At 37.2% G+C, this 18,140-nt stretch overlaps 2 protein-coding genes across 2 annotated transcripts in view; one reads left to right on the top strand and one right to left on the bottom strand.

The window, feature by feature from the left end:
* Positions 1-342: 342 nt before the first annotated feature.
* On the bottom strand, positions 343-13,550 carry LOC107597784 (leucine zipper putative tumor suppressor 2 homolog). Its single transcript, XM_016288965.1, has 4 exons — positions 13,511-13,550; positions 4,261-4,686; positions 2,522-3,055; positions 343-582 (listed from the first exon to the last, which is right to left on the bottom strand). Exons 2-4 carry the CDS (start codon positions 4,657-4,659, stop codon positions 343-345), a joined length of 1,173 nt encoding a protein of 390 aa, XP_016144451.1. The 5' UTR covers positions 4,660-4,686; positions 13,511-13,550.
* Positions 13,551-15,634: 2,084 nt separating this feature from the next.
* Positions 15,635-18,140, top strand: part of LOC107597753 (ras-related protein Rab-37-like) — a 7,362-nt gene continuing 4,856 nt past the window's right edge. Inside the window, exon 1 of the mRNA XM_016288932.1 lies at positions 15,635-15,702. Within this exon, the coding sequence (XP_016144418.1) occupies positions 15,643-15,702 (60 nt within the window). The 5' untranslated portion in view covers positions 15,635-15,642. The remainder of the gene's footprint in view (positions 15,703-18,140) is intronic.

The raw sequence follows: 18,140 nt of genomic DNA on the forward strand, positions 1-18,140 counted from the left end.
GCAATATGAGAGTAAAGTTGTAGAAATACGAGATTAAAGTCGTAATATTTTGAGAATAAAGTCATAGTATTGTGAGATTAAAGTTTATATATTTAGACGCTAATGTGAGCAATAACATGCAATGCATGCAGCAACTTTTTAGTATTTTAAAGGGATCATATGATGTTGCTATCCAGTGCGTTGTGATTGGCTGAATACCTCAAGCATGTGACGGAAAGGTTATGCCCCTCACCATACTGTGATGCCCTGTCCGGCCGGAGCAACGAGACAAAAACATTAAAACCCATTACAAACGAAGCATTTGTTGCATCCAGTGGGGACATAATTACGGATTATAATGACTTATACTGTCTTTTTACGCGTTGCATGGTGGCAGCGCTCCTCGAGCCTCTGGCGCTCCTGCAGGAGCTGCGTCATGTCCTCCTGCTGCTTCTTCTTCTCCTGCTGCAGCTGAAACACCTGGAGCTGCAGGAGCTGCTGCTCGCGCTGCGCTTTATGAGACGCCTTCTGCATCTTAGCCGCACACGTCTGTCTGAACTCCTCCATCTCCAGCTCCGTGCGCTTCTGACGCTCCTCGTACACCTGCACAAACACACACAGTTTGTCAATTAACACCAAAAACGGTAACTATATTAGCATCCACACTAACGATGCTGGAGCTCTTTAAAACCGGATGGATTCTGATTGGCTGTTAATGTTTTTATCGTTCTTCAGCTGAAAAAATAATCCCTCTGAAAGTGATTCCAGTGATATTGTTCCTCTGTGACGTTATCGTTATAATTGTAGCGTGTTGTTTTTGTACTAAAAGTAATTTCCAGATTGTCGTAGCAAAGTCAGAATGACCTCCTCTCCTAGGTTCACGAAACGCTCGTCCATAAAATGCATTGCTGTTCTGTTGTAAGCGATCTTAAAGGTTCCTAAATGCATCTACTTCCGGAAGGCCAAATAAAGTGCTTTTGCTTTCGTCTAGAAACACACAGCGTCTCCCTGACATGCTGCTTCAACACTAACTGTGTTACTGAAACCACGCCTTCTTTCTTTGCGTGCACATTTGGGCGCATTATGCTAATATTTCCACATAGTGAGGTAGATATGTGGGGGCGTGTTAGAACGAGCCGTTTTAGGGGGGCGTGGCAGAGTCTTAACTTTGATAAAGAATATCTCTTTGGTTTTGAGACTTTAGTCTTTGCAACTTCAGGGATCTTATCTATGCACGATCAGCTTGTAACACTCCAAAGAGAAAGAACAACTTGAAATCGCATCATATGACCCCTTTAAGGATTAATCCAAATTTTACAAACTCTGATTTAAGACAAAACAGTATTTGAAAATTGTGAATATGGGCTATTTGAACAGATATAAAGTACTTTTTTTTTTTACTAAGGAATTTAGTACATGAATGACAAACAATGGTACAATTTTTTTTTTATATAATAAAAAAAAAAACAATTACACATATATAATTTTTACAAATTTAATTATTTATTGTAATATATTTAATATATATATTTAAAATTACAATAAAGTATTAAATTATAAAATTTGTGTACATATATTGTGTGTGTGTGTGTGTGTGTATATATATATATCGTATTGGCCCGAATATAAGACGACCCCCCTTTTTCCTGATGTACCTTTTAGAAAAAGGCTTTTTAAAAACCAAATCTTGTTTGTTCTCAGTAAAACACATTTTGTCTTCAATTATTTTCATATTGCATATTTTTCCTATTTGAAATTTTGTTTTGAAAGTATGGTAAAAACTGGTAAACTGTACCAACAATCACATTTTAAAAATATACACTTTTTGATAAACCGGTAGCCCATCTGAATTAGGACGTTTAGGCTATCCATCTAATAGTAGCCTACCAACATCTTATTAACAGTAGAAGTTAAATCTTACTGTAGTCTTCAAATCTGGGTACCGTCTTACGTTTTAAAATCACAAAGAGAGTTTGGTCGCGATCTTTACAACACGCATTTACGTATTTCACGGTACACTCGTTTTATGGGTATTTGGCGCCACCTAGTGTTGTGGGTGTATTATTGACATGCCAAAGTCTAGACCCTGAATATAAGACGACCGCGTTTTTTCAGATGTATTTCCAAGAAAAAAACATTGTCTTATATTCGGGTCAATACAGTATATATATATATAAAAAATTTAATAGTTTCCCCCTTTATTTATTTGAAAAGGGATCGTGTACAATTTTTTACTTAAATGCAATGTACCAGATTTTGACTAATTTTCATGCACATTTTCATTTATATTATTATTATTATTATTAAAAAACGTATTTCTATGGAGGAAATGAGTGAGATGTTTACTTCTGGAACTGACTGTTGAGCTCTGAGTTTCCTCATTCCTTTTCATTTAATATTTGGTATTTTTTCACAGTAGTCTGGCTTTACTCTAAATTTTCAAGTCTTCAAGGTAAACCTGATTCTTTTCTTGATAAATCTTCCAAATAGAGACTACTTTCTGCTTTTCTCTTAGTCGAGATGAAAACCGTGTCTCACACACCTGACAGATGGCTACTTCGTTCTCGTCCAGGTTTTCTCGGAGCTGCTGCAGCTCCAGGTCTCGCTCCCTCAGTTTGTCCTCCAGGTCTCTGACGATGGCCTCGTAGGCCTGGATGGGCGGCGGGGACAGCGGGTCGGTCCGCAGGGGGCCGCGGCCGCTCAGGGAGCCCGTGCTCTTGCTGGACGAGGAGCGGCCGCTGTCGGAGTTGGAGTGTCCGTGATGTTTGCTCGCCTCACTGTGGCTGGGGTTGTACACAGGGCCATTATACGCCGGCAGGTTGGTTAAGGAGCTGCGTGCCGTGTCCGTCATGGTAAAGGACTGGCTGAACAAAGTGTTGCGAGCGCCGCTGTAAGAACTGCGCCGTTCCATCGTCGCCGGCGCAACATCCTCGTCTTCTGGAGAAAACATGCTGAGGTTTCCTTGGCTTCCCGACAGACCAGCGCTGAGCTGCGGAGACAGATACTGCACGCCGTTACGGCTCTTAGGGACCACGGGTTTGAAGGCAGTGGGTCTGATTATGGCCTGCTGAGTGTTCTGAGAGAAACAAACATCAGAAACCATGAGGAACCTCATGCATTACCATGAAGACAGTGATAAAAAGAAATTTTTTAGTTTATCTCATGTTTTTAAATGAAGAAAGTAGCCTACTCTTTGTGTATTAAACTATACTGTACATACATGCATGGTGCAGTTCTTTTTTCTAATTGTTTAAGCAACTTTATAATTATATATGGTTTATAAACATTATTTGAAACATTACGCACTTTTTTCAGAGATAGTCATGTTGTCTTATGCTTTGAATAAACGTGCATTAGTAATATTTTGCTCGATGCGCCCTCTTGTGGCCTCAGGAGAGAAGCCAAAAGCTTTTTCCCCCCTAGCTGAAGTTATCCCTTTTAAATTTGAATATAATTTGAATTTTGATAATATTTAAGTAGAAAATTCGAATTTAGTTTTTCAGTCATTTTGACAGTCGTAGTGTTCATATGGCTGATAAATGGATAATATTACATTTCTTTCCCTTTTTGTCTTAATATATTAAAAATAAAGCACTTAAAATTAAATGCAATTGTTTGAAATGTTAATTAGGCCAGTTTTATATAACACATTTCATTCACAATGCTATTTCATACAAAATGCTTTCCATAAAAGTGATTAAAAAACAATCATAAAACGTATGAAGGAAATAAAAAGAAAGCATTAAAAATTGTGTAGCCAGCACAATACAGTATAAATAAAAGTGATATTATAGGTAAAAAATTTAATTTAATGGTGTTATCAAATTATTTGTGTTAAAGACCTTTCTCATCATCTAGCTCTCATTTAATAAATAATATAAATACAATTTAATTTAATAAAAAAAGATTGATTAATTAAATGTAATAACATTTCTAATATTGTAATATTTTATATATACTTAAAATATAAATATATACTTCAAATAAAATCCTTAAAAATATATTTAAATGTTTTCACTAAAAATCCTTTCTTTATATTTTATAAAAATACATAATTTAAATTTTAAAAAATTATTTTTTTATTTTATGTATGTGTGTGTATATTTATTTATTCTGTACGCTATATTAGAAATGTTGAAATATGAAATATATATATATATATATATAAAAAATGTATTTAATTTTTTTTTAAGTTTTTGGCTTTACTATAACGCAGGGAGTGATAGGAGATAAGAAAGGGGAACAGGATTATTTTATTAATCCCTAATCCCTAATACTCACTCTTTCTAATTGTCCAGACACCGGAACCAGTTTCGGAGGTCCATCCAAACCAGTCGAACCCACATCCAAATGATTATCGTTCCAGTCACTTATCAAGTCCTCATGCGAATATGAACGAGCACCGAAGCCCTTCGCTCTGCCGGCGACGTTCCTCTTGCTGGACGGAGTCTGACTTCCCTGTGAGGTTTCGGACAGCAGGTGTCCGGAGCCCGGCGTGCCCTTGCGGAATTTGGTGCTGACCTCTATGTTTGCGCGGTCAGGATAAGTGACGTGACTCTGCATCATGCTGCTGACGGCACCCATCGCTCCCATCAGAGGAGGCGAGGCGGGATGGAGACGCAGGTCCAGGCCTGGTCCTGGATGGTCAATGGACACGGGGAGAGACTGGACCAGCGCCATGACCGATGGCACACGAACTCAGAAAACCTGCATGGAGAGAAAACACAGGTTACTGGAGACACCATGAATGTCCTGCTGGTCTTCTCATCAGAGTTCATATAGTCTAACGCATTAGTGCTCAGCAGTTCTAACTCTATGTGATAAAATCACATCATTATTACTGCTCAACATTCAAATACTTGGCTAGTTATTGCAACGTGCTTCAAAAACCCTCCACCTTCCCCAGCTCCACCTGTATAGATCTGCTACAGGATGTCATGTATGTTATATATGGGGGTTATTTCATATATGTTCAGTGTGCAGCAGCAGCAGTATTTCTTGCATGCTCACAGCAGCATGTCTGTGGATGTATTGGCTGTAGCACATCTCGGTACTTGCTCTGCCGCAGCAGCGTAGCAGATCTATTCCGCCAAGATGTTAACATTGCCATTTATATTACCATGCTAAACTCCCCAAGAGTTGTCACACTTCTTCTCACAGAGACAGACGGGCAAATCCGTCCCAAACTCAGGTCACTAGTTTAGTCATTAGTCCATTTGAGTCCGAGCCAGTTGGGCTGTTCAAACTGATTATGATTCATTTTGGTGAAGCAGAAATGAGACGTTTATCCTTTAACCAACAGCCTGCCCAGCCTAGAAGACATCAGCAGCAAAACAAAGTCATTTCAGAGGTGGAGCGAGTTGCTATTTTAATGAAAGGTCAAACATTTTCTTTATACTGATGTGCACTAATGCAGGGCTCGACATTTTTCGACATCATAATTTATGAAAATACCACATTTAATAACATGTTTTTACTCCAAACTCACTTCATAACGTCAGTCGAGTGTTTGAAATAAATCCCTCTGTGAGATGATGTGGCTTCTTACACAGAATAAGGCACGCAACATATTTAATACTATTCTAAGCAGTGATAAAGGTTATGTCGATTAGCATTGCATTATTATATACTTTATTATAATAAACATTATAAGAAGACGAACTCAGATAAACCATATATTGTTGTATTGTGTGTTTATTAGTCACGTTGAATCAATAAAAGCAGTTAAATCTTCTGTTTATTCAGCAACCGCTGAAATAGGGATTTCCTGGGTTTCTTCTGCGAGGCGTATTTGGAGTTTCTTTGGCCTTCGGATGGAGATTTACTGCTGATCACAGAACCGTGCTTCACTGAAAGATACGCATGAGAACATACAATCACAGCTACTGCCTAATCGCGATTTATCGCCTTTGTGATTTAATTTTGATTAATCGTGCAGCCCTAGCTCAGATGCACAACTGTTCTTCTGTGATCTTTATTTTCATCAGTCTAATATAAGTCACTTAAAATTACTTGTTTATTGAGCTGTTGTATAAAATTAATGTCCCATTTGCTATCGTGCTGATATTTGGGAAAACAGCACTCTTGATTGTGTGGTATTGCTTATCACATGTTATAAATGCAAACTCAACATTTTCAATTTGCTGTTCCGCTCATTTGTTTTGATTTCTCATAGTGAAACCGTGGAGAACTCAACTGATGCAACCGTGTTACTGTCAATACTTTATCTATTATTAGTCGCTGTTTACACTGAATCATTCTCGACAAAGTTTGGTGCTTCCCTCGTAATTTTTTGTTATTGACGTTTTAATCAGGTTATTGCCCCCTCAAAAAAATCCACTTTTCCCAGACGAGCATTAATATCGAGCCTTGACTAATGAACCATTCACAATATGACCAGGAACATGACTCAAATTTCCCATCAACCATCACTTACAGCTGAACTTCAAGCATCAAATTCAAAGCTTTGACATTGATCTTCAGGAACGACACACAACACGTCACAAAGTCGCTTTCCAGAACCTTCACCGTCTCTGTTCCTGAGTGGTGGAATGAGCTTAAACCTCCATATGACCATCATAACCTTCAGAAAACAGCTGAAGACAGGAGAACTAAACTAACTACAGCCATAAACAAAGACACGTGCTACAATGACTCCTATTTAAATTTGAAAAATGAATCTGTATCTTCCTCCTCTGCTCTAGTTTGTGTACTTGATCTAGTTTCCTCTTGCCATCGTGTACTATGATGAACTGCTTGTTCCTCAAGTCAATTTGCATAATGATTGCAAATGTAATGAAGAACTGACACTGCAGGCAAAATCCCTCACTTGGTTGATTTGAACTGTTCAGTGTTTGAGTCGTCAGATCTGTATTTAAAGGAAACCCAACTGTGCTGCTTTGACCACATGCATCATACAGCTTTATGCAGGATCACTGATCCAGATCTCTTCTTGAATGACTTTACACACACAGAACTACACCGATCTCCTTCAGTGTTTCTGCTAAACATCATGCTGCAGGACGCTGTCGGTTCATTGTTCTGAGACGCAGAAAACACAGCGTGACTCGAGTGAAAAAGCCTTTCAGCGTTTGCTGCCTCCTACTTCCCTCTGACAAATCTGACATTTTGTTGAAGACAATGAGATTAAACACAGAACAATGTGAGGGTTTTGCTTAAAGTCACATGACATCAAAACGGACTCATTTACTTCCTTAATTCCAGCTGTTGTTGATTCTATCCAGAATTACTTGGAAGTTCATCAAATTACGGAAGTCAAATGAGTTGTGAATGTTATCTTATGTTGAGCTTTAAATCTAAAGCTTCTCAGATGTTTCTCATGATAAAAAATAAATAAATACAGTAATTTCACGTCTCTTCTAGAGTTTAAATCTCAGTGTCTCAAACCAAGATATGTGTCTGTAATCAAAATCAAGAGATCTCGATGCCTCAGGGAACAAATTTAGGTTTTAAAACCGTTGTGGGAACATTGTTTTAAAATGTTTCTAAAACGTTGAAGTTTCCAGTTTGCTTATCGTGATTAGAACGTTATTAAACGGTTCCAAAAAACATTTTTACAACATTTTACAACTTTTTCACCCAAAATATAACATTGAATGTTTATTTTTAATATTCTAAGAACATGTCCAGTTTTTTGTTATTAAAAGGTTACAAAAATGTTTCTTAGAACGACATAAAAACATTTTGAGAATGTTGTTCTAAGAACATTTTCTCAACATTATGAGAACGTTCAACAAGTGCAGATAACATCAAGACATTCAGAGAAATCTATCAAATATTAATAAAGTTACAAGAACGTTCCCTGTTAGCCGGGACGAACGCAAACATTTCTCATCAGATGATCTGAGCTGCTCCACATTGATTTTATATCTCTAAACTCTTACTGTACAACAGCTATAGACTCCTTCAGGTCTTTTATTTCTCCTGGAGAATATTAGGGCAAAACATCTGAGTTAATATTTCATTTAGACTGAGCAATGCAAGTCTCTTTAGGCATAAAACGTTGTCTCGTGGTCTCTTAATGCCTGTCAAACAATGGCACAGTTTCACACACACACACACACACACACACACATGGTTCTCTGTTAGTCACATACCTGATGTTAAATCCTGCATGTCGTTGGGTTCTGTGTCACTGATGCAGCTGTGTGTCCGTCAATCGCTTCACTTTCACTAGCTGAAGTACTTCAGTCTCACTGTGTCTCGTGTGTGTGTGTGTGTGTGTGCGTCCCTGAGGGAAACTCATTTCTCTTCACGTGTAAAATGTAGCTGGTTCTCTGTTAGTCACATACCTGATGTTAAATCCTGCATGTCGTTGGGTTCTGTGTCACTGATGCAGCTGTGTGTCTGTCAATCGCTTCACTTTCACTAGCTGAAGTACTTCAGTCTCACTGTGTCTCGTGTGTGTGTGTGTGTGTGTGCGTCCCTGAGGGAAACTCATTTCTCTTCACGTGTAAAATGTAGCTCAGTCTCCTTCCCGGAGAGATCAGCACTTGTTCTCCAACCCCTCCCAGCGCTCACCATCTTCCTCTCTGTCTCTGCCTCCTCCTGTTTCTTCCCTTTTCTCTGTTACATCAGTACTGATGGAGTGTTATAGGAATGTTCCACAATCAAACAATACCGACAACACTAGACCAGACAGAACTATTAAACTCACACACACACGCACTCTGATGATTCAGTGATTCTCAACCAGGGGTCCAACATCCACTAGAGGGCCTCGAGATGACTAAAAATGATTGGAAACAAGACAAAACCAAGCTCTAAAATAAGTTTAAAAACCTGAAGATCAAGATAATAAGGTACTTCTTTTTTTAATTGCGTTTTACACCTGGAAATTGTTTGTAAAATATTTTAGAAACATTATTTTCTTGTTTACGGGAACATTCCATTGTATCATTTTGCATTTATGAGAATGTTACTTTTAAATGTTTCAAAAGGTGTAACTCTTGAATTCAAAAAGTTTCCAGAGTGGTTTCAAATGTTGGAACATTTCAAACGTTTCAGGAAAAAAACATTCCATGAATAAAAAATCTCTGAACAAACGTTCCATTGACGTTCATAACTCTGGCAGAACCTTGCCAGAACATTCTGAGAACGTTCCCTGTTATCTGGGTATTTAATACTGTTCCCTTGCGATCGGATCAGCTGAGACGGATGTTAATAGCAGGTGTAAACAGCACCCTCATCGGCTTCAGTTTTTAGATGAGCTGCTACTAACTTTATTTCTTGTAAAGTATTCTGGGCCACAGATCTGTGCGATCTAACCTCAGGGACATACGAGCATCACAAATAGCTCAACGTGGAAAATCTTGAGATCGCTGAACGCAGATCATCTGAGTTCATGGCAGACATCTACTATATGAATACAACACATTGAATGTCATCTGACGAACCCAAAACCAGCCAATTAAGACAATTAGGTGAATGAGCATGAGCAATACTAACAGTGAAGCTTGAACAAATAAACACTCATAATGACAGTGACGAATGCAAACACAGATTAAATACATCATCATCTCTCTTCACACACACTTCCAGAGCAAACTTTTGAATGAGCATGCTGTGCTGGTATATATAGGCTAGTGTAAGTAGGCTACAGCGTGCCGTGTGTCTCTCTCAGGTCCTGTAAATGGGTCACACTGGACACGGTTAAATTGGTTCTACAGGCAGAGCAAAGCGACGAGGTCCAAGATCCAGAGAAGAGAACAGAACGCCACGAGACGAGAAAATATAATCGGGATCAGCTCCAAAACACACACACACACACACACACACACCTTCAGTCAACATTGGTCCACACACACGCTCTATGTCTATCAGGACGTCTCTGTCTGTCTTTCCTCTTCATGCATATGATGCATCTGCACATAATATGATGTTTTATTAACACAAGCTTGTGCTCGTCCATCCATAAAGTTTATCATCCATACAAGGGACAAAATATATTGATTGGACCCAATTACTTTTTTTGGGTGAACTATTCCTTTAAACTTGAGTTTATAATGTTATTGTTATCAGTCCTAAATCCTGCAGGAGCTGCTGTTATATAAGCGATGATGGGTGATGCTGTGAGGAGACGAAAAGCTGCTCCTATGTTGGATCAGCAACATATTTATGATCAGATTTCTCAGAATGAGGCCATTAAAAATATATTCTGATACAAGCACAAGATATTCTAGGTCAAGGGCTGATGTCTTGAGAAAAAGACTCCATTATGACTAAACTAACGCAGATCATCTGAGTTCATGGCAGACATCTACTATATGAATACAACACATTGAATGTCATCTGACGAACCCAAAACCAGCCAATTAAGACAATTAGGTGAATGAGCATGAGCAATACTAACAGTGAAGCTTGAACAAATAAACACTCATAATGACAGTGACGAATGCAAACACAGATTAAATACATCATCATCTCTCTTCACACACACTTCCAGAGCAAACTTTTGAATGAGCATGCTGTGCTGGTATATATAGGCTAGTGTAAGTAGGCTACAGCGTGCCGTGTGTCTCTCTCAGGTCCTGTAAATGGGTCACACTGGACACGGTTAAATTGGTTCTACAGGCAGAGCAAAGCGACGAGGTCCAAGATCCAGAGAAGAGAACAGAACGCCACGAGACGAGAAAATATAATTGGGATCAGCTCCAAAACACACACACACACACACACACACCTTCAGTCAACATTGGTCCACACACACGCTCTATGTCTATCAGGACGTCTCTGTCTGTCTTTCCTCTTCACGCATATGATGCATCTGCACATAATATGATGTTTTATTAACACAAGCTTGTGCTCGTCCATCCATAAAGTTTATCATCCATACAAGGGACAAAATATATTGATTGGACCCAATTACTTTTTTTGGGTGAACTATACCTTTAAACTTGAGTTTATAATGTTATTGTTATCAGTCCTAAATCCTGCAGGAGCTGCTGTTATATAAGCGATGATGGGTGATGCTGTGAGGAGACGAAAAGCTGCTCCTATGTTGGATCAGCAACATATTTATGATCAGATTTCTCAGAATGAGGCCATTAAAAATATATTCTGATACAAGCACAAGATATTCTAGGTCAAGGGCTGATGTCTTGAGAAAAAGACTCCATTATGACTAAACTCGGACTCAACAACTGAATGTGTTTGAGTTAGGACTGCAGGAGCTAATTGATTAAAAATTAATAATTAAAAATGCTGACAAACCTAGTGTGAGAGAGAGAGAGCGAGAGAGAGAGTTTATAGACTGGAGGAGCAGCGGATGTGGGTTTGACCATCATGAGCACTGGAAATGCCTGAAACCAGAGCTCCAGCACAGCTGCTGGAAACCTTCACTGCTTTATAGCCATTATATGGAGACTTTTACAAATACTGAACTAAAATCTCTAAGCCTAAACAACACCCCTATATGCTCAACAAACACCACTAATATCATCATCAGTGAGGCTCTAGAATGACCTGAGCAGTAAGGATTCGCTCAGGGAAGCTGATCTGTTCAAACACCTGGGAACAGGTAGAGCCAGAATCTCACATTACAGACTAAAGACTCTCACGCTCTCAGCAACACTGTTAAGAGCCTGAAAATCTCCATTATGACGTCCATAACTGAAAATATGACATTATTTACTAATCCAGGGATTCCCAAACGTTCTTAGTCATCCGAACCCCTTTGAGCTCAAATGTTTTCTTAAAGTCTCCTTGAGATTTTAAGTTAATATTTCAATAATTTAACAACATATGCACTTTCATGATTTTTTGATGGCAGTTCATTTATTTAGTCGTTGTTTATTTATTTGATAGATTTTCTTTATTTTAAATGTAGTTATTTATTTATTTAATAGACTTATTTTACAACACTACTGAGCGAGGATGAGCAATGTTAAAATGTTTTGTTTGAAAAAAAAATTCAAATGTATACATTTTATATTTTTGTAATCTTTTTTGTCATCCGAACTAATTTGAGCTCAAATATTTTTAATATTTCAATAATTTAACAACATATGCACTTTCATGATTTTTTGATGGCAGTTCATTTATTTATTCATTGTTTATTTATTTATAGATTTTCTTTATTTTAAACCTTTTATTTTATTGACTTACTTTAAACACCGTTGAAGGAGAATGAACACCTAATGATGCTTTTTTATTATTTTTTATTTACATTTTTTATAACTCACAATCCTCCTCCAGCTCCCTCACAAACCCCAGTCTGGAAACTAAACGAATGCAACTGAGGTGCAAAAATTCATCAATCTAATCTTAATTAATGGTCAACGGACAGAGAGCTTGTCCAGTGCGGTTCCAATCAAGCAGCATGCAATAATGCGGTTGTAAACCCCAAAAATGCAAGAAAGTAACTGTATTTAACAGGACTGAGAGCGTATTCTGCTGCTGTGTGAACATTAAGAAGCTCTTCAGCCAGAAACAGAAGGTCTTGCTATAATAAACAGCCAGTAATTAACACAGAGACCTTTATCCACTAATGCCACTATCAGACTATCTGCTCGCGTCTGGACGTGTCAATGAATATGAAACGACTTTGTCTAATCAAACAGACTTCATTAAGGATCAATCCTCATTCAGTGGTTCGTCCCAGAAACACAGCTGATTCGAGGTCACTGGGTCAGTAAATGTCTGACTGAGCATTTGTGTGACATCAGTGCTAGATAATCAATTAATCACTGGATGCCATTCACATGCAACCAAGTCAAATGACAACGTTTATTATAGAATAATGCCTGCGGGTCCATGTGTTATGTTTATTTCTGAACAGCAGGCAGTGTAAGCTAGCTATATTCATCACAAAATCACATGCATGTGCTCTGAACTCGTATAAACCAATGCTCACACCTTTATTTGAACATTGAGCGATACTGAATATCTTCCTACAGCAGTTCCTGTATTTCACACTTGAGCTTTTCCAATGCAATAAATTAATAATAATTAAAAAAATAAAAGCAATTGCGACTTTTTATGCATCTGAAACAGAAGATTGATGTACAGATTTGTGCATTAATTACTGTATATACAGCTGTATAAATAAAAATATGTATATGTATTTACATAATACTTGAGAGAGAGGCAATAATTAGTTACTAAATTAATTACACAAGACAGGTGGCAACATAAAGGACATTTAGCTTGATCTTATATATATATATATATACATGTCTTCTTTATCAACTGTTTACATTGAATGAACCAAGACTTCAACTCATTGCTATTATGCAGCTATTATCTCCAACACAACACTATTAAACACAAGAGTAAATTACAGTAAATATAGACAGGGGTCTGTGGCGATACAAGATATCAAAATACCTTTAAATAATAAACAGTTAATGTCAACAGTGATTAGTTCATGCTAAACTAATGAGGAAGTGTTGCTGTTTACTGTAAACTAAAGGAGACCTTTAAATGTTAAATAAAGCATGATCATAAAGCACACCAATCTGTATTTCATCTGTCTGTCAGATTATCGAACAGAATAATCGCCTGTACTCACCATACTGTAAGCTTTATGATCATCATCCACTGACCGAGCGCTCGCCACTGATACTAAGTAACTGTAGACTCATGAATATTAATTACGTCACGTGACGCGCGTCAAGCGGGCTTCACCGATTGGCGAAACGCCTGGCGCTGGTGGGCGGGCGCTACGCAGATCGCGAATGAACGCGACTGTGTTAAAGGGGTTGGCCTCATGAATATTAATGAGGTTAAGTGACTAGCTAAAAGCTAAAAAGTCTGATTTCCTGATTGTTTCATATTTTATATTATGTTATTTTCCAGGAGTCTACAGAATGCAAATATATAATCTTTGTTTATATCTTACATTGTGAATACCTGAAACCAAATTAAGGATGCACCACTAGGTACAATGTATTTATTTATATTTTTACTTTTGTTTTATTTTATTTGTTTTGTAACTTGTTTTTAATGGTTGCAATGAGGTTCAATGGAAGATTGAGAAATTCAGATGTTTATCTGTTTCAGAACTTTTCCCGGCCTTTTTTACTTAAATGTAAGTCTTTTTACGCACTGCATAGAAAACCTGGAAAAAAGATTTACATTTAAGCCATTGAGCAGACACGCTGATCCTGAGGGATGTACAGAATGTTCCTTGGTTTCTTGAGCGAAGCTGCCATGGATTAATCTAATTACTGTTGAATCACATAAAATACACTGAGAAATCATTCCCTCACCTGTTCTCTCACATCTGATATCAGACCAGCCTTCACACACAGGTGTGTTGTTTATGAGCTCTTCAAATGCTTCAAACACTCGAAAAACTGGTCTAACAAGAGAATCTGTGATGAGCAGCAAGCCAGCAGATTCCAGACGTGCCTGGCCTCCTAGAGTCTTCTAGAAGCCTCCGGGGTTTTCTGGTTCTTGGAGCAGATCTCTGAGAGAAACTGGGCCAGGAAAGGTCTCACACATTTACAAATGACCCTCTCTTCCCTCGTGCAGCAGCGTGTTGAAGTGCTGGTGAGCTCAGAGCAGAGACAGAAGTGAGACCGGCTCTTCATCATCACTATGTCTTGAGTTTCGCTCGTGTAAACAGTGCGGGTTAACAGACTGTGAGAGATCAGACAATGGAATGTCCAGGAATGTCCTAATGTGGGCAAACTAAAGCTATTGTTCATTGTTGTTCCCACCGCAATCAGTCTCCCACTGTTCCAGCGGACATCAGCTAGTGTTTATCAGCTATCAGCAGACTGTGCAGAGCGTGTGAGGTGTATTGTTATATGATGACATATATATATATAGCATGTATGTTGTTGTGTGTGATCTGTAATGCTTGTACCCAGAGAAAGTGCTCTGAAAGTTATGAACAAACATTATTAGTATCAAGTAACATTATTAGAATGTTCGTTCTGTGTTATTAGAATTATTAGAATGTTCGTAATCACGTGTTGCTACTTGCTTTGAGAAAAAGCCATGTTTAGAGAAAACTCAAATGTAACATTCCCATACTGTTTGCAAAATGAGCAAATGGAATGTTCCCTTAACAAACAAACAAATAAAAACATTCTAAGAACATATATTTTTGTGAGCTGGTTATAAAAATAAAAGGAAAATAGGTTTGTATCTACGCTGTAGGATTTACTTTCAAACTATTTTCTTTCATATTTTGCTAGATATGTGATATGATATGATATGATATGTCTAGATAAATGGCAAGTAACATATTGAACTATACATGACCGAAAGACTGAAATTGTATGTTTTTGTAGAACGTACTCCAATGATCTTCTCTCTATCTTTAAAAAAATGAGTTTTTATACTATTGTGAACATTTACTATCATTGTGTTTTGTGTCAGTGTTAATGTTGTTGTTGCATATAATAATAATAATAATAATAATATATCTAACAAGTACACACATACACAAGAAAGAAGAACAATCTTAATCAGTAAGACTGCATTTAAGAGAAGAGAGAAAGAATAAATAAATAAATAATAAGCAAATTATCGTCCTTCTTCCTTAGGACAACATCAAGGACTACAGTGGGGGAAGAAAACAGTTCCTCCATGAAATCTAACAGTATGTCATTTGTTATTATTAAGCTTGCAGCACGGGTGTGACGTAGATCTCGGTGTTGTTTCGTCATCGGCGAGAGCGAGCGCTCAGTGATGGATCAGAATCAGAGCAGCGCAGCGGGCGTCGCTTATAATCAGGATTTAACACACAAGGTAATCATTATTGATCAGTCAATCAACCAAACGCTGAATGTTTGTTTGCTGGTGTTGATATTTCTGTCATCTGTTTGAGGAGATGAGAATACGGGTTGACGTGATGTTCATTCATGTGCTTTGTTTTTGTGATATTTTGTTTCATGTATTCTTATTTGATGGTGATTACAGTGTGTTATGATGTGTTGATGGTAATTATAGTATGTTGTATAGTATAATTATAGTATATGGTGTAGTTATGTGTCTGATAGTGTTGATTATAGTGTGCTATATGATATGTGATGATGGTGATTATAATGTGTTATGTGATGACGGTGATTATAGTGTGCTATATGATATGTGATGATGGTGATTATAATGTGTTATGTGATGACGGTGATTATAGTGTGCTATATGATATGTGATGATGGTGATTATAATGTGTTATGTGATGACGGTGATTATAGTGTGCTATATGATATGTGATGATGGTGATTATAGTGTGCTATATGGTATGTGATGATGGTGATTATAATGTGTTATGTGATGATGGTGATTATAGTGTGCTATATGATATGTGATGACGGTGATTATAGTGTGCTATATGGTATGTGATGATGGTGATTATAGTGTGCTATATGGTATGTGATGATGGTGATTATAATGTGCTATATGATATGTGATGATGGTGATTATAATGTGTTATGTGATGACGGTGATTATAGTGTGCTATATGATATGTGATGATGGTGATTATAATGGGTTATGTGATGACGGTGATTATAGTGTGCTATATGATATGTGATGATGGTGATTATCATGTGTTATGTGATGATGGTGATTATAGTTTGTTGTGATATGTGATTGTGGTGATTACAGTGTGTTATGATGTGATGTGATTATATTGTGCTATGTGATGATGGTGATTATAGTGTGCTATATGATATGTGATGATGGTGATTATAGTGTGCTATATGATATGTGATTATGGTGGTTATAGTTTGTTGTGATATGTGATTGTGGTGATTACAGTGTGTTATGATGTGATGTGATTATATTGTGCTATGTGATGATGGTGATTATAGTGTGCTATATGATATGTGATTATAGTTTGTTGTGATATGTGATTGTGGTGATTACAGTGTGTTATGATGTGATGTGATTATAGTTTGTTGTGATATGTGATGATGGTGATTATAGTATGTTATGGTATGTAATGATGGTGAATACAGTGTATAATGATAACTGATGATTGCAATTGTAGTGTGTTATGATATGTGATGGTAGTGATGACTGTGTTGTGATGTGACTATATTGTGTTATGTGATGATGGTGATAGTATGTTATGGTATATGATAATGTGGTTATAGTGTGTTATGATGTGATTATATTGTGTTATATGATAATTATATAGTATGTTATGGTATGTGATGGTGATTATAGTGTTATTATGTGATTATAGTGAGTTATGACATGATTTACATTGTATATGTGATGATGGTGATTGATTATAGTATGTTATGGTGTGTTGATGTGATTATATTGTGTTATGTGATGATTATAGTATGTTATGGTGTGTTGATGTGATTATATTGTGTTATGTGATGATTATAGTATGTTATGGTGTGTTGATGTGATTCATGTGTTATGATGATGTGATTATATTGTGTTATGTGATTATTACAGAATGTTATAGTATGTGATGATGATGAATACGTTGTGTTATGATATCTGATGATAACTGTTGTAGTGTGTTATGATGTGATTATATTATGTTATGTGATGATTATGTATGTGATGGTGATTATAGAGTGTTATGATGTGATTTACATTGTATGTGATGATGGTGATTGATTATAGTATGCTATGGTGTGTTGATGTGATTATTACAGAATGTTATAGTATGTGATGATGGTGAATACGTTGTGTTATGATATCTGATGGTAACTGTTGTAGTGTGTTATGATATGTGATGGTGGAAATAACAGTGTGTTATGATGAGATGGTGATTATATTGTGTTATGTGATGATGATCATCATATCTCTTTCTCATTAGGGTCAGGTTGCGCGCAGATTAGAGCTGCAGTGGTTTATGTACAGCACACACACACACACACTAGAGGCTGTTTAATTTGTGTGTGTGTTTTAGCCTTGGGTCTCTCGATGGGTTTGTTATTCTCTGTATTCAAGTGCCTGTTACATAACTGAATAAAGCTGACACAAGTCTTTGCTCTAAATAAAGACAGAGTCACAGTGGACTCTTGTGTTTCATTCATCCTTTATTTAAAATCTCAAGAATTGATCTTCCATAAGAGCCAGTTTCCTGACACTCACAGTAAAGCTAAATTATCTGATTGAAAGTTGAATTCATGCTTTTTCCTGATGAGTGATGAATTCCACAGCATCTGTGTTTCTTCCGCCTAATTACTTCCTGTTGGGGGGGGGGGGGGGGGGGGGGG

Source organism: Sinocyclocheilus grahami, unplaced genomic scaffold (genome assembly GCF_001515645.1).
Source record: "Sinocyclocheilus grahami isolate Dianchi unplaced genomic scaffold, SAMN03320097.WGS_v1.1 scaffold236.1, whole genome shotgun sequence".
Classification (NCBI taxonomy): Eukaryota; Metazoa; Chordata; class Actinopteri; order Cypriniformes; family Cyprinidae; genus Sinocyclocheilus; species Sinocyclocheilus grahami.